The following is a 26,358-nucleotide window of genomic DNA, read 5'->3' as shown; positions in this document are numbered from 1 at the left end:
CTGCACAAGACCATTATTGTAAAATTAGAAGGATAACTAGTAAGATGTATACGGAAGTCCAAAGGGGGGAAACGGAGGGGACAGGGTGGCTGAGGGTGGGGAGGGGAAAAATCATGGGGTGGTAGAGTTTGGTGGGTGGAGGGGGCGATGGTGAAGGAGTTACAAGGGATTCCTTAAGGACCTGAAAAGATGGTGTAATGGTACACAAGGATACTTAATGTTATACAATACAATGTATGCAAATGATCATAGGAAATGTAATATGAATGCTGTAATGGGTGAAGCACAATGTATATGAATGAAACACAAGGTATATGAATCCTGTATGTAAACATAATGTATATGAATCCTGTATGTAAAAGTAATCGGTAAACACACAAACACACACACACACACACACACACACACACATCTAAAAGAACCCCAAGTGGAAGTTTTTCCTCCCTCTCCCCCAGACTTCATCCTCTTGACCCAGGTGTAGCATCTTCCGTACTGTCTTACAGATACTTTGGGGGACCTGTTTTTATTGTCCATTTAAACTCTTGACTCTTCTAGTTTCTGTAATCTGAACATGAACAGCCATATTGGATTCTGGTCAAACATTTCTTGGCAAGAATATGAAAGTGGTGGTGTTTATTTCACGTGTCTTCTGTTCTGAGGCGAAAAAGATCAGGTTATTCCACTATTAACATGGCATCCAGGTTTCTGTAATATAAAATTACTTATTTCCCTCTACAGCCAACAAGTAACACATGTATATAAAATATTTTGTTCCATAACACATTTTTATTAATAGTTGTATCATTATTTATTAGGTAGGCCTTGCCTGAATTAGATTTTACACTGGAGATTACAGATGGGTTCTTTTCTAACTCTGTTTATTTGCTAATAATATGCCAATGTGTCATATCCAATGGAAGCTAATAAATGCAAATTAATAAAAAGAATTGTTGCTAAAATGGGAAAGGAAAGACAGGGAATAAAATACTTATCAATATAATAGTTGGGTTAAGAAAAAGGCAAAGCACAATAAAGGATTGATCAAACATTATAATTAACTATATTAATAATAATTAATGTTCTAAAACAAATTGTATTTGAATGATTGAAAAACAAGTATGATCTGTAAACTTTGAATCAAATTTAAAGAGACACTTTGTAAAAATTTTGTAAATGTATAGAAAGAAAATCGGCAAGAATATGAAATTTTATAAATGGCATTAATTGCTAAGTTTAACATTTCTAAAATACTCCACCCAGCAACAGGAGAATACCCTTCCTTCTCAAGCACATAAAACATTCACCATAATAAACAGTGCCTTGACTATAAGAGAAATATTCTTAAGTTTATAATAGTTGAAATCAGATTCTGGTCTCAAAATGGCAGTGTAAGAAATTCCAAAGACTTCGCCATTCAGTGAAATAACCAAACCTGGTTAAAATAATAATAATAATAAAATATTAAAGTTTCCCCAAGGGAATTAAGCAAATGAAGAAAGATTTTCTCAGGAATATGTCCTAAATTTCAGCACGAACAGTGAGAGACTGTGGTTTGCCATCTCCTCCCCCCTTCTCCTCCCCACCCCAACTCAGCTTTGTGGAAATTCTGCTGGAGGTAGGGAGAGCTCTAGTGGTCTACTGCGTAGCAAGTCGTGCTTCCAACCCCAAGGTGGGCCGTTCGAATCCACCATCTGCTGCCAGAGAGAAAGATGGGCCATCACCTCCTGTGCAGTTTACAGCTAATGAAAACCTGTGAGTGGGTCAACTGTGAGTCAGTCCCAAAGGCAGTGAGTTGTGCATTTACTTTAAGTGAACGCACCTGTCTCCCCAGCTCCTACTCACTTTCCCCACCTGCTCCCAGCTCCCACTTGAGGCCAGTGGTTCTCCTTGAAAGAGGCAAGTGGCCAGCCTGGCTCAGATTCCCCAGCTCCGTGTTACAGTAGCTATTTCTGGAAAGTGGCTAAGGCCTAGGGCTCTCTCCGTCTGCCTAGCCGGCGTTAATAGAGTAGAGGATTTCCTCCAGGCACCGTGAGCGGAGATTTATGGCGCTCAGATGCCATTCCCCAGATGTCTTGTCGAGGTTCTATGCCAATAGAGGCAAGCTGAAAAGACCTGACACTGCCCAGCGCCCTATGAGAAAAGCATGACCGTCCCCTACCCCAAGGCCAGAACAGTGGCATAGAGGTTTCACAGGTTATAAAAAGGCTACTCCAGAGTTCTGCACAGGGGAACGGCACAAGTGTGAGAAAATCCACGTGAGAGAGGCGGGGGGTCAGAGAGAGAAGACGCTCAACACGATGGTTTGACCCAAAGACTGTAACAGTGAGCTCGACCGCATTCGAGATGGTGAGGGCGGCACAGCCTGGGGCAAGGTTCAGATCTGGGGTTCCCAGGCTCGCTCCGAGTGCTAAAGAACCCAACAGCACCAAACGACCTCAACTCATTTGTAGATTCAGATAAACTTGGTTTACTACAAATCACTTTGAAATGCCATCCTAGAAATAGAAAAAGTCACTGCTTTGTTTAACCTGGATCACCTATCATCACACTTGGAAGCAGCAGCAAAGAAATCAAGTGGACGTATTGCTTTGGGCAAATCTACTAAAGTCCTCTCTGAAATGTTTAAAATATTGCATAAGACTATTTTTATAAAATGCTAAACAAAAAAAGATTTATGCTCAAAAAGAATTATTCTTGGATGGTTCATTAGGATGAAAAGGAAGGGAGAGGGGAGTAAAAAATATAATAGTCACATAGTTAAAATGGGTAAAAGAAAATATATATATTTTATATGTGTGTGTGTATATATGTGTGTGTGTGTGTGTGTGTGTGTGTGTGTGTGTGTGTTTGGAAGGAGGAGTGGTATCCAATTCCATAATAGCTTACCTCCGGAAACCCTGTGAACCTGGAGAAAGGATGAAAGGCACCCAAGTGTCGAGGACTCTCCTTCATAGGGTTGCTATGAGTCGCCTGCGACTTGACAGCACTTAACAACAACACAACATATATATGTGTATATATATGTATATATCTTCAATAAGGGAATGATGAACTGCTAAAGAAAGGAAGAACCAGAAAGAGGAGAAAAGAGCAGAGTAAAAAAAAATATTTTAAAAACAATGACTTACAACTTCTTACACTTGATGAAAAACAACTAGCAGATATAAGAGGCTCAGTGATTTCCAAGTAGGACAAATACAAAGATGTATGCATGTAAATGTCATATTAAAAATGTTGAAGAACAAAGTGAAAATCCTAAAGCAACAATAGAAATCTGACTTATTGTAAAAGGAACCAATAAGACTGACAACTGATTGCTCAAAAGAAACTATTGACACATTCAAAGTAGCAGTACATTTCCAACCAAGAGTCTTATATCCAGCAAAGCTGTCCTAAACAATTAAAATAATCCAGCCACACAAAAACAGACTTAATTGCGAGCAGACCAGACTTATCAGAAATAGTATAGGCTGTTCAGCCTGAAAGCAAGCGATCTCAGACAATAATTCAGATCCACAACCAAAAGCAAAAAGTTAATCTGTTAATTATGTAGTTACAAGAGACAGCATAAATGCTTCTTTCTCTCTTAACTAACTTAAAAAGTAATTGTATACAACAACATCTGTTGGAGCTCTGGTGGCCTAGTGGCAAGAAGCTGCCCTGTAACTCAGAAGGCACATGGTTTGAATCTACCAGATGCTTGGCTGGAGAAGGAGGGGCATTCTCCTCCTGTTCCGGTCAGATCTGATTTGACAGTACACAGAAAAAAAGGGGGGGAAACCCTTTATTGTTGTATTCAGCATTAGACATGTATAAATGAGCTCTGTAATGATAATACTGAGTTAGTAAAGTTAAAATGTGTATGGACCATTATAGAAACTTAATTTAAAAAGTAAATGTAAAAAAAAAATGTATATGATAAGTCCACAAACAGCCACTAGCAAGTTAACTGAAAAAAAATTGAAGATACTAAGTTGTTATACTTGGAAAATACTCATTTAATGAAAAATAAATAAAGGAAAACTGTGAAACACAGTAAACGAAAAATAAAATGGTATACACAAATCAACTGTATCAACAGTAACATTAAATATTAGCAGGTTAAGCAGTACACTTAAACTTGACTTGTTGGCTATCTCGTCAGCCAACACTGCAAATATATGACAATGGTAAAAGTTCTCTTCTGCACTTTCGCACATTCATGATCTATATCTGACGGTCATAAATGGTGAGGTGTAAGGCAGGAGTAATGCTGTCTAACCTGGGGAAGGTGATGTGTCAGCTTGGTTGAGATGTGATTGTCAGTGTTATATAATGATGTAGTCATCCTCCGTTTTCACATATTGCTGATTTTCATCTGACAGGTCTTTGGATCCTAACCATGTCAATAAGTGAGGGGTGGGGCTATAATTAAAAAGTAGGAGTTATCAGGTTGTATTTTTCAAAAGATACAATTACATGTTGTCTGCAGCTGACACACATTAGATTTGAAGAGTCAAAGAAGTCAAAAGTTAAAGAATGGCAAAATGTATGTCCAATGTAAACAACTACTAAGAAAACCAAATTGGGACTTCCTTTTTGTCTGACATCTTCACTTGTGGTAACTTTTCTCCAAGCTTTGTGATGCTGACAAAGGGTGACAAGAGAAAGAAAGATGTCAGAAAGTTGCCCAAGAAGACAAAGACCCAGTGAACAAATCTGGAGAAAAGACCCAGAAGAAGTGGTCCAAAGGCAAAGTTTGTGACAAGCTCAATAACCCGATCTTGTCTGAAAAAGCCACATATGACAGACTCTGTAAAGAGGTTCCCAAACTATAAGCTTATAACCCCCGCTGTTGTCGTCTCTGGAGAGACTGAAAAATCCACCGTTGCCAGCCAGGGCCGCCCTTCAGGAGCTGCTAAGTAAGGGACTTACCAAGCTTTTTTCCAAAACACAGAACTCAGGTAATATACACCAGAAACACCAAGGGTAGCGATACCCCAGCTTCTGGTGAAGATGCGTGAAAAAAGGTCCAACCAGCTGTACCTTTGGAAAAATAAAACTTTATTCAATCAAAAAAAGAAAACCAAATTGGATAGAATAATGTCAGAGAAAATAGACATTTAAAAACTGGACGAGAGACAGAGAAGAATATTTTCTATTAGAAAATATCTCAGAGCACTTAACCTTCCAACTGAAGACATTGGAAAAAGAAATGAAAAACTAGATGTACAAAGTGGAAGGAAAGAAAAAAAATACTACAGTTGATGGGTGAAATTGAGAAGAGAAACACTAGAAAAAAAAATCAGTGAAACCCAAAATAATGTAAAAAAAATCAACAAAATGATATAGCATGAGCAAATGAGATTTATCCCACAAATGAAAAACTGATTTGACATCTGAAAATTAATCAGTGGAACATTCCAGATTAATAAAATAAAGGACAAACAACCCATTATCTCTCAATAGTCACAGGAAGAAAGCTGTTGACAAAATCCAGCCCCACCTCAGGCCAAAAATTCTCAGTAAACTAAAACCAAGGAGCCTTTCGGCAGCCTCATGAAGAATCTGTGAGAAAAACCTACAGCTGGCGTCATACTTAATGCTAAAGATGGACTATGATCTTGGTAAGATCGAAGATTTCCTACCCAAATCCTTTGTTCAACATGATGCTGGAAGTTCAAGCCAGGACAAAAAGGCAGAAAACTAGTAAAGGGTCCCCAAATTAGAAAACAAAACTGTTTGAATATGTCATTATCTTATATACAAGATATGATTAATAATTATTAGGATTAACTGTAGAGTGTAATACTGATGTGCAAAAATAATTTGTGTATCTGTATACTAGGAATAAATAAACAAGATTCTTTTTAAGACAATAACTCCATTTAGAAATCACAGCAAATATGTTTAACAAAAGAGGTACAAAATTTATACTGTAAAAATTACAACACGAGGGAGCTCTGGTGGCCTAATGGCAAGAAGCTGCACTGCGATCCGACTCAGATCTGATTTGATGGTACACAAACAAAAAAAAATAAAATACATTTTTTTTAAAAAATTACAACACATTGTTGAAAGAAAGTAAAAAAGACGTAAGTAAAGGAAAAGATAACTTGGCATGTTCAAGGATTAGGAGATTTATTATTATTAAGCTGGCCATATTTCCCAAGTTCTGATCTCCATATCCAATGTAATTCCTAACAAAATCCCAGCAAATGTTTTTAGGTCTGTTAGAAATCTAAAAGTTAATCCTGGAAACCTCATGAAGTAGTTAAAACAATCTTGAAAAGGAACAAAATTCGTGACTCAGACTAAGTGATTTCAAAATATACTACAATACAAAAGTAAACAAGATAGAATAGTGTTGTATAAAGATTAATATGTAGACCAGTGGGATTTATTTTAAAAAATCTAGAAATATTGCTCACACGTTAGCTATGAGTTGTCATCGACTTGATGGCACATAACAACAACAACAAATACGTTATTTAGATCTACAAACAACACCTTTGTTACCCAAAGTCAGGAAATCAAAAGACATATCGCATTGGGGAAATCAGACTTCTCCAAGGTGCAGAGGGGCAGCAATGCCACTTTAAAGACCAAAAGTGTGCCTGATTCAAGCCATGGTCTTTCCAATTACTTCTTACGCCTCTGAGAGGTAGGCATTGAATTAGGATTGCAGAAGAATCGATGCCTTCTTTCCCAATGCAACTCGTCTTTTGATTTCCTGACTGCTGGTGACAAGGGTGTTGATTGTGGATCCAAACAAGATGAAATCATTAACAACCTCAATCCTTTCTCTGTCTGTCATGATACTACCTACTGGCCTCATGGTGAGAATCTTTGTTTTCTTGATGTTGAGATGCAATCCGTGTTGAAGGCTGCAGTCCTTGACCTTCTGCAGCAAACACTCCAAGACTTCCTCAGTTTTGCTGAGTAAGGTTGTGTCATCTGTATAAGGCAGTTTGTTGGTGAGTCTTCCTCCAATCCTGATGCTACATTCTTCTTCATAAAGTCCAGCCTCCCGATGATCTGTTCCTCAAATAGATAGAAAAGGTGTGCAGAAAGGAAGAATGCATGACTAAAATAAACAGCAGCAGGTGCTGGTGAAGATTCAGTGCCAATCAGTCTCTCACATACGGCTGGTAAGAATGCAAAGTGCTACAGCCTCTCTGGAGAATAGTAGTTTTTCTTTAAAGTTGAACATAGCCGTAAGACCCAGCAGTTCCACTCCTAGTTGTTGGACATATGTTTTTATGTGTTGTTGAACCTATACACTAATGTTCAGAGCAGCTGTGTTTATAATAACTGAAAGCTGTTTGTAATAACTAAAATGTAACATAGCCATTTGACCCAGCAGTCCCCACTCGCAGTATTTACACCAGAGAAATAAAAGCATATGTTCAACCAAAACCACCACACAAATGTTCATACGAGCTGCGTTTTAATAACTAAAACCTAGAAATGATCCACATATCCTTCAGTGGGGGCTGCAGCTGTGGTAGAGCTATGTGAAGGGATATACCCAGCAGTCAGAATAACACACTGCTGAGATGTTGCAGCCATTTGGACGGATCCCAAGGGCCTCACGCTGAGTGGAAAAAGCTAGCCTCGAAGAGTTGCATCCTGTATGGCTCCGTTATACAAAACTATCAAAATTGGGTCTTAGTAAAATGATGGAGACCAAATAAGTTGGTTACTTGAAGTTTGAAGTGGAAGGAGTGTGCTATATAGTACAGGACGACAGAAGAATCAGTGTCTTTGGATTGTGGTGTTGGAGAAGCATTCTGAGCATCCCAGGAAGTGACAAAACGACAAACAAGTCTGTCTTGGGAGGAAGGGCACGCAGCTTGCTACTTTGAAGCAAGGATGGTGAAACTTCGTATCACAGACTTTGGCACGTTACTAGGAAGAGCCAGCCTTGAAAAAGGACCTCATGCTGCGGGGTGGGGGGAAATATGGGGATGGCAAAGGAGAGGAGGAGTCCCCAGATCAATGAGCACAGTGACTGCTGGACCAATGGCAGACATTGTGAGATGGCACAGGCTAACATTAGCCTCAGGACTGCCGTGTGCAGGGTTGCTACGAGACATGGTGGAGTAGATCGCACCCAACAACAGCCTTGGCAGAATGTCAGTGGAAATGGTGGAGGGGCAAATCTTTGCAGTGAGGACTTAGGGAGAGGGACCACAACCCTCACTCATCCTGGCTGGGATTTAAACCATGGAGGTCACCACCCTCCTTTGTCCCTGGAGGTTCTAGAATGTTCCAGGATCACTTGGCATTCGATTCTCTGGCAGATGGATGGAGAGGACAGTGGGTCTGTTGAGTGTCCTGCCCCGTCCCACCCAGGCACCTCCACTTCCCTTAGTGACTTCCCTGCACTTCTACCAAGACCAGAATTCCCAGCTCATGACACCAGCCAGTTTAGCTTGGCCCCTCGATGGGACTTTTAAAAGGAGCTCTGGTGGCACAGCTGAGGAATCATTGAGATGTTCATTCAAAGATGAGTGGATCAAATCCCCCCCGCCCCCACAGGGGCATTCTGTTCCCGTGAAGACCTGCCGCCTTGGGGACTGGGGGCTGGTCAGAATCAGCTGGACAGTGGTGTTTGAGGATTGAGACGTTTAAAAAAATGGTTTTAATTACGTTTTTAAAATATTTTTTTTAAAAGGTGGAGGGGCAGAAAAGGAGGGAGACCCCCATCAGGAGCAATTGACACAGTGACTGTAGTGAACAGTAGAACCAAGTGCTGGCAAAGACTCCGAGCCCTTCAGTCTCTCATGTCCTGCTGGCAAGAATGCAGAGGGTACAGCCGCCCTGGAAAATAGTAGTTTTGGGTAAAGTTTAACATAGCTATGTGGGCCCAGGGTAAACCAGGTGGCTCCTTGGAGGCAAGGATTCTGAGGCTCCGTCTAACGTACTTTGGACATGCTGTGAGGAGAGACCGGTCCTTGGAGAAGGACATCATGCTTGGGAGGGAGGGTGGAGGGACAGTGGAGGGACAGTGCAGGAGGGGAAGGCCCTCTATGAGGTGGACTGATTCAGTGACTGGGGTAATCGGGATGGGAGTGTCAGAGACAGTGAGATTGGCACAGGACAGAGCAGGGTTTAGGGCTTGTTGTACATAGAGTCGCTATGAGTCGCAAGTGACTCGACGGCACATAACAACAACAACATGTGGGCCTAAGAGTATCAGAGATCCTGAGAATGGCACAGGGTAGGGCAAGGTTCAGGTCTGATGCTCTTAGGGTCTCTGTGAGTCATCATGGCAGCAAAGAACTCTGCCTCGCATGTGCAGCTGTTGAAAATACTGTTAACTCTTGAGTGCCATCAGAACCACAAACAGGAACAGACCAGAGCAATCAGCCCGGCAGCTGGACCCCGCCGGCAGTGGTCGTCTGTAGCAGAAGGGTGAGGGAGCTGCCGCGTGGTTTTGGGTTTTCCCTCTCTCCTCACTGCTGTCCCTTCTTCAGTGCTTCCCATACTAAAAAGCAGTGTCTGTCTCTCACACCAGCAGTAACGTGGGCCACACACTTTCCGAGGAGCTGGACACAGGCCCTTGTTGTTTCACGAAGTTAGGCAAGACAGGTGGATAAGCTGGTGTGTTAATCACAAGGCTGTGGGTTTAAGCGTTTTATATTTTTTGCTCTGTGCCACTATTGAGCACTGAATGTCAAGTAAAGATAGGCCGTGACATGTGTAAATGTGTAACAGAGAGAGAGAGGAGGAGGAGGAGGATTTGTGTCATCTGACATAACGGTCACTAGCTACCAGTGGTGACAAAACAATTGGCACATGCAGCCACGGACTCAAATGTGTCAGAAACGATGATGATGACCGGGCCAGGGCAGGGGTGGGGTCAGGTGTTCATAAGGTCGCTATGAGTCGGACTCCACTCAACGGCACCTAACAAGTGTAAAATACACACCAGTTATTGACGACTTAGACAAGTGTGAGGTAAGTATAAAAAACAACATTTTTATAACGATTTCCATGTTGAAATAATATTATGGATATGCGACATTGTATAAAATATAAAAGTTAAGTTCACTTGTTTCTTTTTACATCTTATTCATGCCCTGTAAGGAAAAAAAAAATCTTTAAATACCCATGGATGTAAAATGGTCCTATATGGTCAGTTGGACAGTGAAGCTCTGTAGCAGGAGGTGGAATAGCGACCCCTTCCGCCCGGAGCTGAGGACAGTCCTGTGTGTCTTTATTTTCATTCTTCCTCCCCACCGTCCCCATTCTTTACACCCTTCTAGTTCACTAACGGTTTCTTCATCTGTATCTTATCTGCTGTTACACATATCCACCGGGATATTAATTTATTATTGTGTGTTTCAGTTCCAAAATTGCCATTTAATTATACATATAAATTTATATATTGAAGGGAGCTCTGGTGGCCTAGTGGCAAGAAGCTGCACTGCAATCCCAGAGGTACACGGTTCAAATCCACCAGATGCTCTGCTGGAGGAGGAGGGGCAACCTCCTCCTGTACCAGTCAGATCCAATTTGACGGTACACACACACAAAATAAAATAAAAATTTGAATTTCTGTATTGATGGGTAATGGCCTCATGCAATTTATAGCCTCTCAAAACCTAGTAGAGGGTCAGGCGTGAGTTTTTATTCAACAGCATTGAGTTGTTGTTATTGAGTTCAATCTTGACAAAATTCCCTAATCTGTATTTGGATTTCTTCATATGAAAATGGGCATCATAATAATAATATTAATGATAAATTTTAGATGTTGTTGTTGCTATGTGCCATCGAGTCGTTTGTGACTCATAGCAACTCTATGTACAAGAGCTCTAAACGCCGTTCTATCCTGTGCAAATATCGCCATCTCAAACGCACTTATTCCCACTGCTCCAGTCACAGAATCGATCCATGTCGTCAAGGGTCTTCCTCTTCTGCGCCGTCCCTCCACTCTGCCAAACATGATGTCCCTCTCCAAGGACCAGTCCCTCCTTGCAACACGCCCAAAGTATGTCAGACAAAGCTTCAGAATCCTTGCCTCCAAGGAGCATTCCGGCTTCACCTTCTCCAGGACAAACTATATTGAAACTCTGGGCAGGAAGCTATATATATTCTTTGTCTTGAACACAGCAAGAACACTGATTTTTCTTTCTTTTTATTTAATTGGTTTGCTTACATTCATATGCATTGTATTTTATACAATCATTCAGTCATTCCTATACCTTGTATGTTATCTAATTTATAACTAATCTATGCCTATCTGCACCCCTGCTCATGCAATCTTTCCTAATCCACACACACACACACACACACACACACACACACCCCATCCACCCACAGACCCCTCTGTCCTACCCTCCCCTTTTTTCCGCCCCCTCCGCTGTTCCCCTTTTGCACATTTACACACATCTTACTCAGTTGTCCTCCTGTTTTGCCAATAGTGGTCATATATAGTTTTTGTCCTTATATGACTGAGTTATTTCACTCAGCATAATACTCCCTACTCTTTCTCTTATGTATTATGCTACACATCAGTGGTTCTCAATAGAAAAATGTTGGTTTCTATTCCCAGTTAATGCGGTTGACTTCATATTCTGGGATTAACGATGGTGTGCGAGAGGTCCGGCCCATGGGACAGTGCTACGGCCATGGGGCCACAATAAAGGGCCATGGGTTTCAGGGTAAAGACAGCATACTAACTTCACAGTGTGTTTTATCCCTCTTGATTGAAATGCCACCAAAATTACAGTAAAGGGACTATAAAAAAAAAGAAGAAACTCATACTATCAGAAAGCAAACAGGTGATAGGGTAAAGATGTGTCAGAGATGGTGAGATTGTCTCAGGATAAGGCGAGGTTTCAAGCTATTGTTCATAGGGTCTCTGTGAGTCGTCAACTTAAGGGCATGTAACAACAAAGGAAACAAACAACAGCCTGACAAACTTGGTAGACTGCCTGAACCCAGCAAAGGAAAAACCTAAGAAGCACCCCTATATTCCTACCAGTGGACTCCCCTCAAATAAAACCTCTTACCAGGAACCCTGGAAGATGGAATGGGGTGGAGCCAAAACCCAAAAGAGTTTATTCAAAGTGTTTAAAGAACAGATCATCGGTTCATCTCCAAATCATCTCCTCCACCTTGGCACCAAAGGGTTTTATTCCCTGGAAGAGAGACTAGCAAGCCCCTAGATTGGGAAGCCCCAGGCGTGGCTGAAGGTGTGGGTACAAGAGCGAAAACAGAATGTTAAAAATGCCAAATGCACACTAAACGTGAAGGTGCTTGGTCTTCCTCCATCATCCAGATTACGGAAAGCTGGCAACCTGTCCTCTACATCTAGGCAGGAGGCTAAAAGGTCTTCTGCCCAATCCAAGGATCAGTAACTGAAGATCAGACATCCTCACAAGAAAGAACCCTGCCAGATGGCTTTGCTGTAAAACCCAGATTCAGCACCCTCACAGATCACAACTTCCAGATCACAACTTGACAAGCTTTTTAGCAGCTGCTTCTAACTACCTGCTGAGAACAGTGGGTCACGAGACACACCGTGTGAAGGCCTTCCATAAAAGAGAAGCTACAGACGTCCCCAGCGGTCCCGCGGGTCTGTCTCTTGCTTCTTGTTTGGATGGAACAGACTCGGCGACTCCCCCCTTCCAGCCTCCAACTACCATCCAGTTTCATCTCCAGGCATAACCTTGGGACTGTCTTAGCCATCTCCTATTTTCAAAACCAGCTAACACCGATTTTTGTTTTGTTTTTTTTTGTTAGCCACCAAACCTTGACCAACTATGACCTCTCAGATCGGTCAAAATTATTCCACCAAAGCAGAGGACAGCGTCAACTATCTGGTCAACCTGCACATGTGGGCCTCTTACACCCACCTCTCCCTGGGCTTTTATTTTGACCTCGATGATGTGGCCTTGGAAGGCGTGGGACACTTCTTCCACGAGTTGGTGAAGGAGAAGCATGAGAGTGCCGAGTGGCTCTTGAAGCTGCAAAACCAGCGTGGCGGCCGAGTCTTCTTCCAAGACATCCAGAAGCCATCCCAGGACGAGTGGGGTAAAACCCTGAACGCTATGCAAACAGCGCTGGCCTTGGAGAACCTGAACCAAGCCCTTCTGGATCTGCAGGCCGTGGGTTCCGCCCACACTGGCTTCCATCTCTGTGACTTTCTGGAGAACCACCTCCTGGATGAGGAAGTGAAACTGCTGGAGAAGAGGGTTGACCATCTGACCAACATTTGAAGACTGGGCGGCTCCCAGTCTGGACAAGACAAGTATCGCACCCTCAAGCATGACTAGGGGCCTGCGGGGACCTGCAGGGGGACCTCTGTGTCCCCCTGCCATCAGCAGCAAGCTTTACTTCCCCCGTCCCTGCCCCCAGAATTGTATCCACCCAGAAGCCCCTTGCCCAATTCTTGGACCAAATGAAACAAAAAACCTTTTTGCAGCAAAAATAAACAGAGAGAGAAAGAGAAGCTACACAGGAAGAATTAGTGATATTGATAAAACAAATGCTTGGCAAGGAGAAGAAATCTGTTAACAACAACAAGAAGATATTTTTATTAAAACCTTCACAAGAGATAAAAAAAGAAATTACATTCAGAGAACAGGAACAGAATGGTATCAGTTTAGAAAGAAACAGTCAGTTTGGAGACCCAGGAAAGACCTCCGGGGTATCAAAACTGTGAGAGCAGAAATTAGTAACAGAATGTTTACAAGATAAGGCTAACTGAAGCTCACATAAAGAACAACAACAAAAAGATGAAGCTATACAAAGATGAAGGAAAAGGCCTGAAAATTAAAGAATCCATTCACAGAGTCTCCAGGAAATTGAAATGTGATGCAAGCCACATATATAATTTTTAAGTTATTCACATTAAAAACTTGGAAAGAAAGAGATAAAATTAATCTTCATTATCTTATAATTAACACTTAACATGTAATCAGTAAAAATGCAAAGATATATTACATTCTTTTTACATACTGTCTTCAAAATCAGTTGTATATTATATACTTAGAATGCGTCTCAAATTAAGACTCCCTACAGACTAAGGTGTGTTTGATACAGACCATGGTCTTCCCAATCACTTGTTATGCATCAGAGAGTTGGACAATGACCAAGAAGGATAGAAGGAGAATTGATGCCTTTGAGCTGTGGTGCTGGAGAAGAGTATTGAGAATACCATGGACTGCTAGGAAAACAAACAGATTTGTCCTGGAAAGGGTTAAACCAGGTGGCTCCTTGGAGGCAAGGATTCTGAGGCTCCGTCACAAGCGACTCCACGGCACATAACAACAACAACAACAACAACATTTCCAAATGCTCAGTAGCCATAGATGACTTGTGACCATCTTATTATAGTATTAGATAGACCCCAGAAGGGGAAAATTTTTTAAAAAAGCAACCCAAAACCAACAACAGGGGAGAAAGTAAATAATTTAAGAAAATGTCCTGGCACTGAAGGTTATTCGCTTCCAAATGGGAAAGGACTCTTAAAAAAGCTTGACAAAGGGGAGCTCTGGTGGCCTAGTGGTAAGAAGCTGCAACTACAATCCCAGAGGTGCACGGTTCTAATCCACCAGATGCTCTGCTGGGGAAGGAGGGACAATATCCTCCTGTACCGGTCAGATCTGATTTGACGGTCCACGCACACAATAATAAAATTTAAAAAAAATTTTAAAAAAGCCTGACGAAGTGAATGGAATAGACCTCAACCAAGACATTTCATCATGAAATTTCACAGCATCAGGGCCTCAGGGAAGACTTTACAGGCTTCAGGTGGTTGTGGTTGTTGTTGTTGTTAGGTGCAATCGACTATGACTCATAGTGACCCGGTAAACAGCAGATCTGAACCCTGCGTTCTCCTGAACCATCCTCACCCTCTGATACACCCGACCCCACTGTTCCTGTCCCTGTGTCAGTCCATCTTGTTAAGGGTCTTCCTCTCTTCCTTGGACTCTTTTTACCTTTCCCAGAATGATGTCATTTTTTTCTAGGACCAGCCCCTCCTCACAGCATGACCAGATCCTTGCCTCTGAAGGCGCACCCTTCAGGGAGGGGGTAAAAAAATAAAATGCCTTTAAAAGGATTAGGAACCAAAATGGTTTTTGACTTTTCAACCATAGATAAGGCAAAGGTAGTGTCTTAATGCCTTTAAGTTTCTAAAGGAAAGCTCTGCCAACCCATAGTTTTATTTATAGCCAGTCACAATAGCAGCAGAGCGGTTTTAAAAATAAAAGCCTTTTTGAAATATTCCATATCTCAGTGTCCCTGCCATGCTCCCTTTTCCAGGAGGTAGCTTGAGGGTGTCCATCAGTTAAAGAGAAAGAGTGTCAGCTAGGAAAATGTGAGATACAAGAACAAGGTGAAAGTAATCCCAGGTGTCGTCCTAGGGACTAAGAAATCCACCCAACCAGATTGTTGTTGTTGTTATGTGCCGTCGAGTCACCTGCGACTCATAGCGACCCTATGTACAACAGCCCTAAACGCTGCTCTGTCCTGAGCCAATCACACTGTCTCTGACTCTCCCATCCCGATTACCCCAGTCACTGAATCAATCCACCTCATAGAGGGTCTTCCCCTCCTGCGCTGTCCCTCCACCCTCCCAAGCATGATGTCCCTCTTCAAGGACCGGTCTCTCCTCACAACATGTCCAAAGTATGTCAGACAAAGCTTCAGAATCCCTGCCTCCAAGGAGCAGCCCAGCATCACACTCTCCAAGACGAACCTGTTTGTTTTCGTAGCAGTCCATGGTATATTCAGTACGCTTCTCCAGATTAGAGAGGGTCAAAGGGACCACGACAGGCCGCATCACTGTCCAGTTCATAGAATGCCTCGTAAGGCCTGACTAAAACATAGACAGCTGGCAGAGAGGATGCGGTGGAAGTAGCAGCAAGTTAACAAAAGTTCAACAGAGGAAAGAAAAAATTCCCAAATCATAAACTCTAAATATTGAGCAATTTAACTGTATGAAAAAGATGGGAAGGGCATGCAGTTAAATTAGAAAGAAGTATTCAGAAGAGCTAAAACCTCATCTCTCAGAGTGTGGAATACACAATTCCATCACGAGACAGGATTAATGTGCATGTAAGTCTGAAGGTAAAAACCACACTAATTGAGTGCTGAAAGTGCTGGTTTCTAGAATTAGAGAGAAGAGGTTAACAAGCCTTGTAAAGCTATGTATGTGTGTAAGATTCACACACATGTAACTCTTACTTGAAAAGAACCGGGAGCAGCCGTAAATCCGGGTGAGGCAGGACTCCCCCCCAGACCCAGGCTAACGCGTGGCGTGTGCTTTCCCTCCCAGCATCGAGTACTGGTTCCGCTGCATGGACGTGGACGGGGACGGGGTGCTGTCCATGTACGAGCTGGAGTACTTCTACGAGGAGCAGTGCGAGCGGATGGAAGCCATGGGCATTGAGCCCCTGCCGTTCCACGACCTGCTCTGCCAGATGCTTGACTTGGTAAAGCCAGCCAGCTATGGTGAGCCTCAAAAACGGGGCCCAAATGCCACGTGCACTGTTCATCTGCGTCACAGACTGGCACACAGGATCCCAGCCTGCCCGGAGTTATTTTAACGCTCTGAACTAAAGCGCCGTCCACACAGAGGCAGCCAGTTCAACACGTAACAACACAGCACATAACAACAACAGAGTCATCTCTGCAGGCTTCTGAAGTACAAGTGCTACAAATTTCACTTTTACTCTGACTATAGAACTAGGGAGCTTTGGTGGCATAGCCCTCAGGGAGCCCTGTTGCTAACCCCAAGGGTGCTGCCTCTCTGCCGGTTCGAATCCACCAGTGGCTCAACAGGAGAAAGATGTGCAGTCTCCTCCTGTCTGATTTACAGCCCCCCCAAAACCCACTGGAGGGTCAGCTGTGCATTGGTTTGGGCTTGCCAGCCATGATAGTAAAATATTGATAGCAAATTTCCTACTTAAGAAATGGGATTTTTTTATTTATTTTTTTATCATAGGTAGAGGCAACAGATTAGTAGGTGCCCAGGACTCAAGGAGAGAATTAATGGGAAATGACTGACTAGCTAGTGTGGGGTTCCCTTTTGGGAAGATGGGAATGTTCTGGAAGTAGATAGTGGTGATGATTGTACCATATTGTGAATGTATTAAAAGCCACTGGATTACATTAGAAGAGCTAAAATGCAAACTTAGCTTTACAAATTCATCTAATAAGAAAAAAGAAAAATTTTAAAGGAGCTCTGGTGGCCTCCTGGCAAGAAGCTGGACTGCAATCCCAAAGGCACCTGGTTCAAATCCACCAGATGCTCCGCCGGGGAGGGGCAGTCTCCTCCTGTGCCAGTCCGATCCAACTCGATAGCACACAGAAAGAAAAGAAAAATGAGGGGAAGACTTTTTTTTTTTATAGTAAAACCTGTAGAGATGGTTTAAACCTTAGTGATTTTTTTTTTCACTTGTCAAAATAGTTCTTGGTGAAATACAGCTGCTTTCTCTGTTGGCAGGCAAAGTCACGCTACGTGATCTGAAGAGATGCAGAATGGCTCATATCTTTTATGACACTTTCTTTAACCTGGAGAAATACTTGGACCATGAACAGAGAGATCCCTTCGCAGTCCAAAAGGTATTGGTATAGTTTTCACTTCTGTTGGAGGGTTCAGTATCATCTCATACCGATACGAGGGCTGCTGGGCTGTGTTAAAGATGGTCCCTGCATGCAGCCGTCTCTGATTAAGCTGGCATTCTTCACGTTGAGGTCACCTGTTATCTGTTGAAGGATGCTTCACTAAGTGACTTGTTTGGCCTGCGTTCTTGAATAGCCATTAGAAAGCAGGGATTTTTTTAAAAAAACCTTAAAGATATTATTTTTATTTAAACCTAAAATCACTCTGAAAATTTGTGTGTTAGAAATAGTTCTGGGAGAAAAAAGTATCCTTTTAATATTACTCTTAAAAAATAGCTCATTAGAGGGAGCTCTGGTGGCCTAGTGGCAAGAAGCTGCACCGCAATCCCAGAGATATGCAGTTCGAATCCACCAGATGCTCTGCTGGAGAAGGAGGGACAATCTCCTCCTGTACCAGTCAGATCCAGTTTGATGGTACACACACACAAAAATAATAAAATTTTTTTTAAAATACCTCATTAAGCATAATTATACTCCAAACTATGTTTAATTTTATTTAATCATTCCATTTATCTCTGAACAACAAAACAACTACCCCCCAAAAGCCTCTCTGTCATAAGTGACAATTTAACAACTCTCCAAACCAACAGCTGTGCTACGATCCACAAGGTACATAGTTCGAATCCAGAAGCTGCTCCGTGGTAGAAGGATGGGCAACCTCCCCCTATGCAGTTAACTGCCTCTGAAAACGTACTGGAGGGTCAGCACTGGGTCAGTTCTGACTCGATGGCACACAACAGCAACAACTCAGAAATCTAATCCAAGACATTACCCATAATACAGTGTAGGGAAAAAATGTATAGACTTCTTTTCCCACCTTGTTCATTTATTTGCATTATAAATTTATGTTTGACTTCTACTTTTCTTCATAGAACATAGTAATTATCAGGATTTGTAAGTGTCAGGATTTGTTCTGATCTACAAAGATCAGTGTTAATCAGAGAGTGTTCAATAAATTCTGGACACAGTGATGAAAAGGATATTGGTTATTAGTGATAGATAAAGATGCAAAAAAAAAAGAAAAAAGCAGCCACCAAAGTATATGACAGAGAGGAAAGAGATCTGGGATGAAGGGTATTTACAGGGTAATATCCCAGATGACGTGCTGAGCCGGCTCTTAAAGAAACAGTTAACATTTACGAGAGGAAGGGATGGTGTAGATGGACCCTCCAGTCACAGGTCACTGTCGCTAGCTGCTAGGAGCCGGGGGTACAGAAAGGTCTGTGGTTACAGGGCTCTGGAACCTCGCCGCTAAACACTGTTACAAGAGCAGGAGTTGAGGTGTGAAAATCACCACGGAGAGTCACCTGAGTCCCTTTTCTAACTTGATGAAACGGAACATTTTCCAATTCATTTTTATCAGATACACGTGGCCATGCCTCCGGCCATTCGTCTTACGTTTGTCTGTCTGCTTTCCAAGCAGGATGCTGAGAATGACGGGCCCGAGCCGTCTGACTGGGACAGGTTCGCGGCCGAGGAGTACGAGACCCTGGTGGCTGAGGAGTCGGCTCAGGCCCAGTTCCAGGAAGCGTGAGTGTGAATATTGTGGAAATCTTTGTCAGCAGGAGGGCCCACAAAGGGAATATTAAAACCATCTTAAAAAAAAAAACAAAACCCAAACCAGCTAGCACCCCTCCTCTATTTTTGCCATATTTGGGTATCACAGAAATAAGAGTATTCTAACCAACTTCAGTTAGTGTTTTCTCAGCAAACTGCTCTTCCCTTTTTCACTGATTTCCCAAGAAAGGCTTCTCATGTTCTGTTTCCTTTAATGGAGTCACATCTTACCCTGGAAATCAAGATCACTGAGTAGTCATACTAATAATGCGTTGTTGTTGTTCAATGTGCCATTGAATCGACCTTGTCACATAGCAGCCCTGTGAACAATAGCCCTGAGCCCTGCCTCCCCTCTCCTGAGCCAACCTCACCATCTCTGACATACCCACCCTTATTACCCAAGTCACTGTCAATCCATCTCATCCAGGGTCTTCTTTCCTGTGGTGACCCTTCACTGTTCCAAGCATGATGTCCCTCTCCAACACTGGTCCCTCCTGGCATTGTGCCCAAAGTATGTGAGATAGAATTTAAAAATCCTAGCCTCCAAGGAGAAACTTGTTTTCACTCTCCCCAGGATAGACCTGTTTTGTTTTCTTGGACGTCCATGGTATGTTCAATACTCTTCTCCAGCACCACCGCTCAAAGGCATCAATTCTTCTGTCATCCGTAGTCACTGTCCAGCTCTCAGATGCATGGCAAGTAATTTTGAAGACCGTGGCCTGTATCAGGCACTCCTTCGTCTCTACAATGACATCATTGTTAGTACTCTGGGGAAATCCTGACAGCAGATTTTTCCCAAAGCAACTCATCTTTTCATTTCCTGACTGCTGGTGCCAAGGCTGTTGATTGCGGATCAGAGCAAACCAATGCTTTCATGATGTCCTAAAAGAACCAAAGCACCTTTAAAAATGGATATTTTAAAAAAGGATATAAGCACATTTTTAAAATGTATTTGTCATATTATGATTTTGTATATTCACTGCAGAGCAGTCAATGACTGCCATTTCAAATTAACTATATTCAAGACCTAGTTCCCTAAAGGGACCGTGATAAGACTATTCAAGAACGTCATTGCTTGAAACAGTTCAGTTGCTGACTCTTCATCAGCTTCTAGCAACCCCTTTAGCAACCCTCCTAATCCTCCTTTACTTGCTGTTTCTCTGAGACCTTCAAACCAAAAACTCCCTGCTGTCAAGTGGAGTCATAGTGACTCTCCATCCGCTTCCCAGGCTGGGAGTAACAATGTGAGGCCTGCCTGTCTCTCTCCATCCATAGCGAAGCCACACTGCCCATGACCACTGGGCCACCCCCAGTAAAGGCCATACCAGCAGTCACTGTGTCAGTACATCTGGTTGAGGGTCTTCCTCTCATGTGCTGACCCTCCACCTTTCCACGTTTAATGTCCCTCTCCTGGAATAGCCTCCCCTAACAACATGGCCTAAATATGTGAGACAAAGCTTTGTCATCTTTGCCTCCAAGGAACAATCTTGGCTATACTTTCTCCAAGTCCTGTTTATCCTTTTTGGAATCCAGAGGATATTCAGAACTCTTCTCCAATACCACAGCTCAAAGGCATCAATCTTTCTTCTATCATCTGTATTCACTGTCCGCCTTTCAGATGCATAGCAAGCGATTGTAGGAGCATGGCCTGACTCAGGCACACCTTAGTCTTCAAGCTGACATCATTACTCTTCAGGAATTTGGAGAGGCCCCTGCCCGCAGACTTTTCCCAATGCAGCATACCCCCAGATCGCCTGACTGCTGGGACCAAGGGTGTTGATTGTGAATCCAAGTTAGATGAAGTCGCTGACAATTTGAATTTTTTTTCTCCATCTATCTTGGTGTTATCTATGAGTCCAGTGGTGAGGATGTTTGTCTTCTTGGCATTTAGATGTAACTCATTCTTGAATAGATTGTGGTGATTGAATATGAACATTCAAGAACGGAGAGGAGTGGCAGATAGGGAAATGAAACTATTTCACTCGGACTGTGGTGATGGCTATGCAGTTTTTAAAGTTTCCTAAAATGCACTGAACTGCAAAACTAACTAACACTGTTCAGTTCTACAGCATGTATATTACGCTTCAGTACAGCACTGTTTTTTAAAAGCAGTTGTTTTGTGGTGTTGTTGCTAAGTGCATAAAGCTGACTAGAATGCGCAGTGACCCTCCAGCCAACAAACTGGAAGTTTACCTTGTCCTGCACAGAATCACAGTGTGTCTGTCTTGTTCATACTTATTGCTGTATTCTCTTTGTCAAACCATCGCGTCGAAGGTCTCTTTCTGTGCTCTCCGCCTTCCCCAGGATGATAGCCTCCTCTAAGAACTGTCCCCTCCTGACAGCATGCTCCAAGGATGTTAGATGAAGCCTCACCAAAGTAAATGAGATGAAGAGTACCCTGTTTTGCACTTTCTCTCTTTTTTTGTATTATTATTATTCCTTTTAATGAAATTTTACAGACTTAGGGTTTCCATTCATTCATTGTTGCACTTTTCTTCCTGCCCACCCCTCCTCCCCCACTTAGCTCTTCTCTTTGAAAAGTAAAAGAAAAATTCTTTCATTGGTATACAATCTCTCCCCCCAAATCCACTCCACGGTGCAGCCTTCGTTCTGGACTCCTGTCATGACAGTACCCAAACATATATCCCTTTTAAACAGTTTTCTCCCTCATCTGTTTCAATGCCATATACATCATTCCTCCCCTCCTTCTCTGTCTTCCCTCAACCCCGATGTCGGTCCAGTTTCACAACAGTGGCACTATGCAATATTTGTCCTTTTGTGACTGAGATGTTTCACTCAGCATAACGTCCTCCAGGGTCACCCATTTTAAATAACATTTCATTGTTGTTATTGTTGTTATGTGCCGTCGAGTTGCTTGCTACTCATAGTAACCCTATGTACAACAGCCCTAAACTCTGCTCTGTCCTGTGCCAATCGCACCGTCTCTGACACACCCATCCCAATTACCCCAATCATGAATCAATCCACCTCATAGGGGGCCTTCCCCGTCTGTGCTGTCCCTCCACCCTACCAAGCATGATGTCCCTCTCCAAGGACCTGTCCCTCTTTGTGACATGTCCGAAGTATGTTAGACGGAGCCTTAGAATCCTTGCCTCCAAGGAGCAGCCCAGTTTGACCCTTTCCAGGATGAATCTGTTTTCCTAGCAGTCCATGGTACCCTCAATACTCTTCTCCAGCACCACAGCTCAAAGGCATCAATTCTCCTTCTATCCTCCTTAGTCATTGTCCAACTCTCTGATGTATAACAAGTGTTAGCAAAGACCATGGCCTGTATCAGACGCACCTTAGTCTCCAAAGAGACACCATTGCTCTTGTTTTTCAGTGCAGTATAGTATTCCATTGTGTGAATATACCAGAGCTTCTCTATCCATTCATTTGCTGATAGGCACTTAGGTTGTTTCCAGCTCTTAGCTACTGTGAACAAAGCCACAATAAACATGGGTGTGCATATATCTGCTTGGAATTGCTGGGTCAAATTGTATTTCTATTTGCAACTTTTTGAGAAAGTGCCATACAGCCTTCCATAGTGGTTGCACCATTTTACACTCCCACCAGCAATGAATAAGGATTTAACTTTCTCCGCAACCTCACCAGCATCTGTTGTTTGCTGTTCTGTTAAATTTTACTATTCTTACTGGGGTGAGATGATACCTCATAGTTGTTTTGTGTTTGCACTTTCTCCAAGATAGACTTCTTTTGGAAGTTCATGGGTATCCGGTACTCCTCCAACACCACAGTTCAAAGGCATTAATTCTCTTTCTGCCATCCTTATTTATTCTTCAACTTTTAGATGCCCAGAAAGCAATTGAAAATACTGTAGCTTGGATCAGGCACACCTTAGTCTTTGAAGTGATACTCTTTCACTTTAGCACGTTGCCGAGTTCTTTGACAGCTGATGTTCCCAGTACAACATGACTTTTGACTTTTTGACTGTTGCTACCCTGAATGTGGATTGTGGATCCAAGGGAAATGAAGTCGTTGACAGCTTGGATATGCAGCCAGGGTGCTCTTTGGAAGCAAGGATGATGAAGCTTCAATTCACCTGTTTTAGGCTGCTTGTTACAAGGGGGTTGGTTGTTGCAAAAAAAGTTACAAAACAGATAAGCACAAATCTTTGCCTGAAATCTACCACATATCTTAATTTGATGTACATCTTTCTGGGTATTTCCATGTAAAGGAAGGCTTTCTAAACATGGGAAGAAGAAAGCCAGTTAAAAAATGGAATTGATCGGGGAGTGCGGGGGGTAGGGGGCCTGGGCAGGGAGAGAAGTGCAGCAATGAATGAATGGAAATAAAAAATCTCTGTAAATGCTTATTAAAATAAGAAAGAGAAAAAGAGAGAGAGAAAGAAAAAAAAGGGGGGGGGATTTTAAAAAAAAAAATTAACTTGATCCTTAACTGCTCCCTAACCAGTTTTACAGGGAGCAAAATAATAGAGCACCAGTAGCCAGGAAATCAAAAAATGTATTGCGATAGAAGTCTGCGTTTAGGGACCTCTCCAAAATACTGAAGAGCAACAGTGTCTCTCTGGAGACTAAGGTCCGCCTGATACAGGCCATGGTTTTTTCAATCACTTGTTATGCATCAGAGAGTTGGACAATGACTAGGGAGGATAGAAGGAAAATTGACGCCTTTGAGCTGTGGTGCTGGAGAAGGGTATTGAATGTACCATGGACTGCCAAGAAAACAAACAGATTCATCGTAGAGAGGATTAAACCAGGCTGCTCCTTGGAGGCAAGGGTTCTGGGGCTTCGTCTGACATACTTTGGACATGTTGTAAGGAGAGACAGGTCTTTGGAGAGGGACATCATGCTGGGTAGAGTGGAGGGACAGTGCAGGAGGGGAAGACCCTCTATGAGGTGGATTGATTCAGTGACTGGGGTACTTGGGATGGGTTTGTCAGAGGCAATGAGATTGGCACAGGATAGAGCAGGGTTTAGGGCTGTTGTACGTAGGGTCGCTATGAGTCGCAGACGACTCGACGGCACATAACAAGAACAACAACAACAACAACAACTCTGAACACTTTGTGCAGATGTATGCTAGTCTAAAAATGGAGAGAAAATGATAGCAGTTCAGGCAGATCTGTGTTTCCAGCTACAGCAGCCCTCAGAGAGGGACCAGGACAGCGGAGAGCGGAGAGGCGAGGGCATGCAGACCGCAGGGCAGGTGAGAGATCCCAGCAGGAGGGGCAGAGACCAGCTGTGCTGAAATTCTACCAGAGGAATTGAGAGGCTTCTGCTGGACACCCCTCTCCTCGTGTTTAGGAGATAAGATGAGGCCTACACAGAGCACAGGCGGGTGATGCAGGGCTCAGGCGCCAGGAGAAGGTGTCTAGCAGCCCCCGCCCGAGAACGAGCACTAGAAATGTCAAGAAAAGGCCTGTTGACCAGAGTAGGAACTGATGGGTTCAAAAGACAGGCCAGATCAAAACGCCAAAGATTATATATTCCACCAGCCAGCGCTTCCCCTCAAGAGGAATTCAGAACAACTCGGGTTGCATCTATCTGCCTGCCAGATAGAAATCACCACAGTCTAACGTTAGAGATGGTGGCGGCCTTGGAAGAACAGAGGCATAAAGCCAGACAGATCTGGTTCTGCCGCCACTCACCAGCTGGGCGGGTTACCTGACTCCCGAGGCTCAGTTTCAGAGGATGCCAGCAACTTACCTTACCAAGTCGTTAAGAGAGTCTGCGCGAGTAAATATAAACACCTGGCACATAGTAAATGCCTGGAAGATAAGAGCCATCACTACTCCCTGGATAGGAAGAAACGCACTAAAACATCGTCATTGACACCAAGAAATGGGGAATTCAGCAAAGGACTCTTCCACTTACAGTCTGATCTCAGTCTGCGTCTTCTCCATACAGTGAGAATTCCACTTGTCGCAGGGATTTTAGGGAACTCTGGTGGCCTAATGGTAAGAAGCTGTGCTGCAGTCCTGAAGGCACGTGGTTCAAAACCACTCCCTGCTCCGTGGGAGAAGGATGGGCCGTCTCCTCCCGTGTGATTAACTGCCTCTGAAAACCCACAGGAGGGACAGCTACGGGTCGGTTCCAACTCCCTGACACACAACAGTAACAAGGGGGATTTTACTTAAGGATTAAGTGGTGTTGTTGTTAATGATAAGTACTATCAAGTCGAGTGTGACTCATAGCAACCCTACAAACAATAGATCTGAGTCCTGTGACATCTTCACAGTCCAGCCCAGTGAGGCAGTCACTGTGTCAGTTCACCTGGGGAAGGATTCCTCTCCTTCACTGACCCTCCACTTCTCCCAGCATGGTGTCCCCCTCCAAGGAATAAACTGTTGCAGAATTTAGTACAACAGTGTTTGTAATATAAAGCCCATTGCATGGTTCTATGTAGTCAGTAAACAGTGGCGGTCATGGCCACCAGTTACGTGATCCTGCCTCTCTACAAGGGTGTAATCACCTGTAACAGAGCTCAGCTCCCCATCTCGTTCCCTTCATTCCCAGGGCATACGGTTGGCACACAGGAACTATTTTGTTGCACAAATCGCAGGACCGTACTAAGAATTGGGATGTATATAATATTACAATATATCTAACCATCTCTGGCATGTGAATGATTAAAGGAAAAATAAGCTTTGTGTCTTTCCAGTCGGCTGTGGGCCCCTCAAGGGCAGAGACCTTTGCCTCAGTCTTACTGTAACCCGAGCACCTGGCAGCCTTTTAGGGAAGAAGGAGGTCCCTGGTAAATGTACTGAGTGGCAGTAACAGCAGCAATACCGGCAGCTACCCTCACTACAAAGGGCTCAGATGATGTGGGCCTCCAGAAAGAACTTGCACCTTGCCACCATCTAACAAGAATCATAAATAGCCTGGGCGCTGAGTGCCACTGACTTCTCATTCAAGCCTGGTAGTATTTTAACGCCGCCTTAATGTAACCTGTTCATTAACTCTAGGTCCCAGCGAGGTATGGCCAGGCCAGGGGTCGCCACAGGTATAAAGCCACAAACACTGTGAAATACCATATCTAACACCAAGTTATCACCTCCAATAGCATTTCTAGAAATTCAGTATCGTTAGTCATGATGGGAAAACCAGAAACACAGGCCCAGTCACATCAACATGTTCATCTAAATGTGTCACATATACAAAGATAGTAGCTTATGATAGGCTTCTTGATAAT

At 43.1% G+C, this 26,358-nt stretch overlaps 1 protein-coding gene and 1 pseudogene across 2 annotated transcripts in view; both read left to right on the top strand.

The window, feature by feature from the left end:
- PPP2R3A (protein phosphatase 2, regulatory subunit B'', alpha) overlaps positions 1 to 26,358 on the top strand; it is a 129,267-nt gene that overhangs the window by 92,995 nt on the left and 9,914 nt on the right. For both annotated transcript variants that reach the window (XM_006883367.1, XM_006883368.1), the window contains exons 10-12: positions 16,277 to 16,452; positions 17,447 to 17,565; positions 19,049 to 19,155. In XM_006883367.1, coding sequence (XP_006883429.1) covers positions 16,277 to 16,452; positions 17,447 to 17,565; positions 19,049 to 19,155 — 402 coding nt within the window. The remainder of the gene's footprint in view (positions 1 to 16,276; positions 16,453 to 17,446; positions 17,566 to 19,048; positions 19,156 to 26,358) is intronic.
- LOC102866689 lies at positions 12,756 to 13,268 on the top strand (annotated as a pseudogene).

Source organism: Elephantulus edwardii, unplaced genomic scaffold (assembly GCF_000299155.1).
Source record: "Elephantulus edwardii isolate Elephantulus edwardi_28Jun2011 unplaced genomic scaffold, EleEdw1.0 scaffold00027, whole genome shotgun sequence".
Classification (NCBI taxonomy): Eukaryota; Metazoa; Chordata; class Mammalia; order Macroscelidea; family Macroscelididae; genus Elephantulus; species Elephantulus edwardii.
The sequence above is the reverse complement of the archived record's forward strand: the minus strand, read 5'-3'. Positions and strand labels throughout refer to the sequence as shown.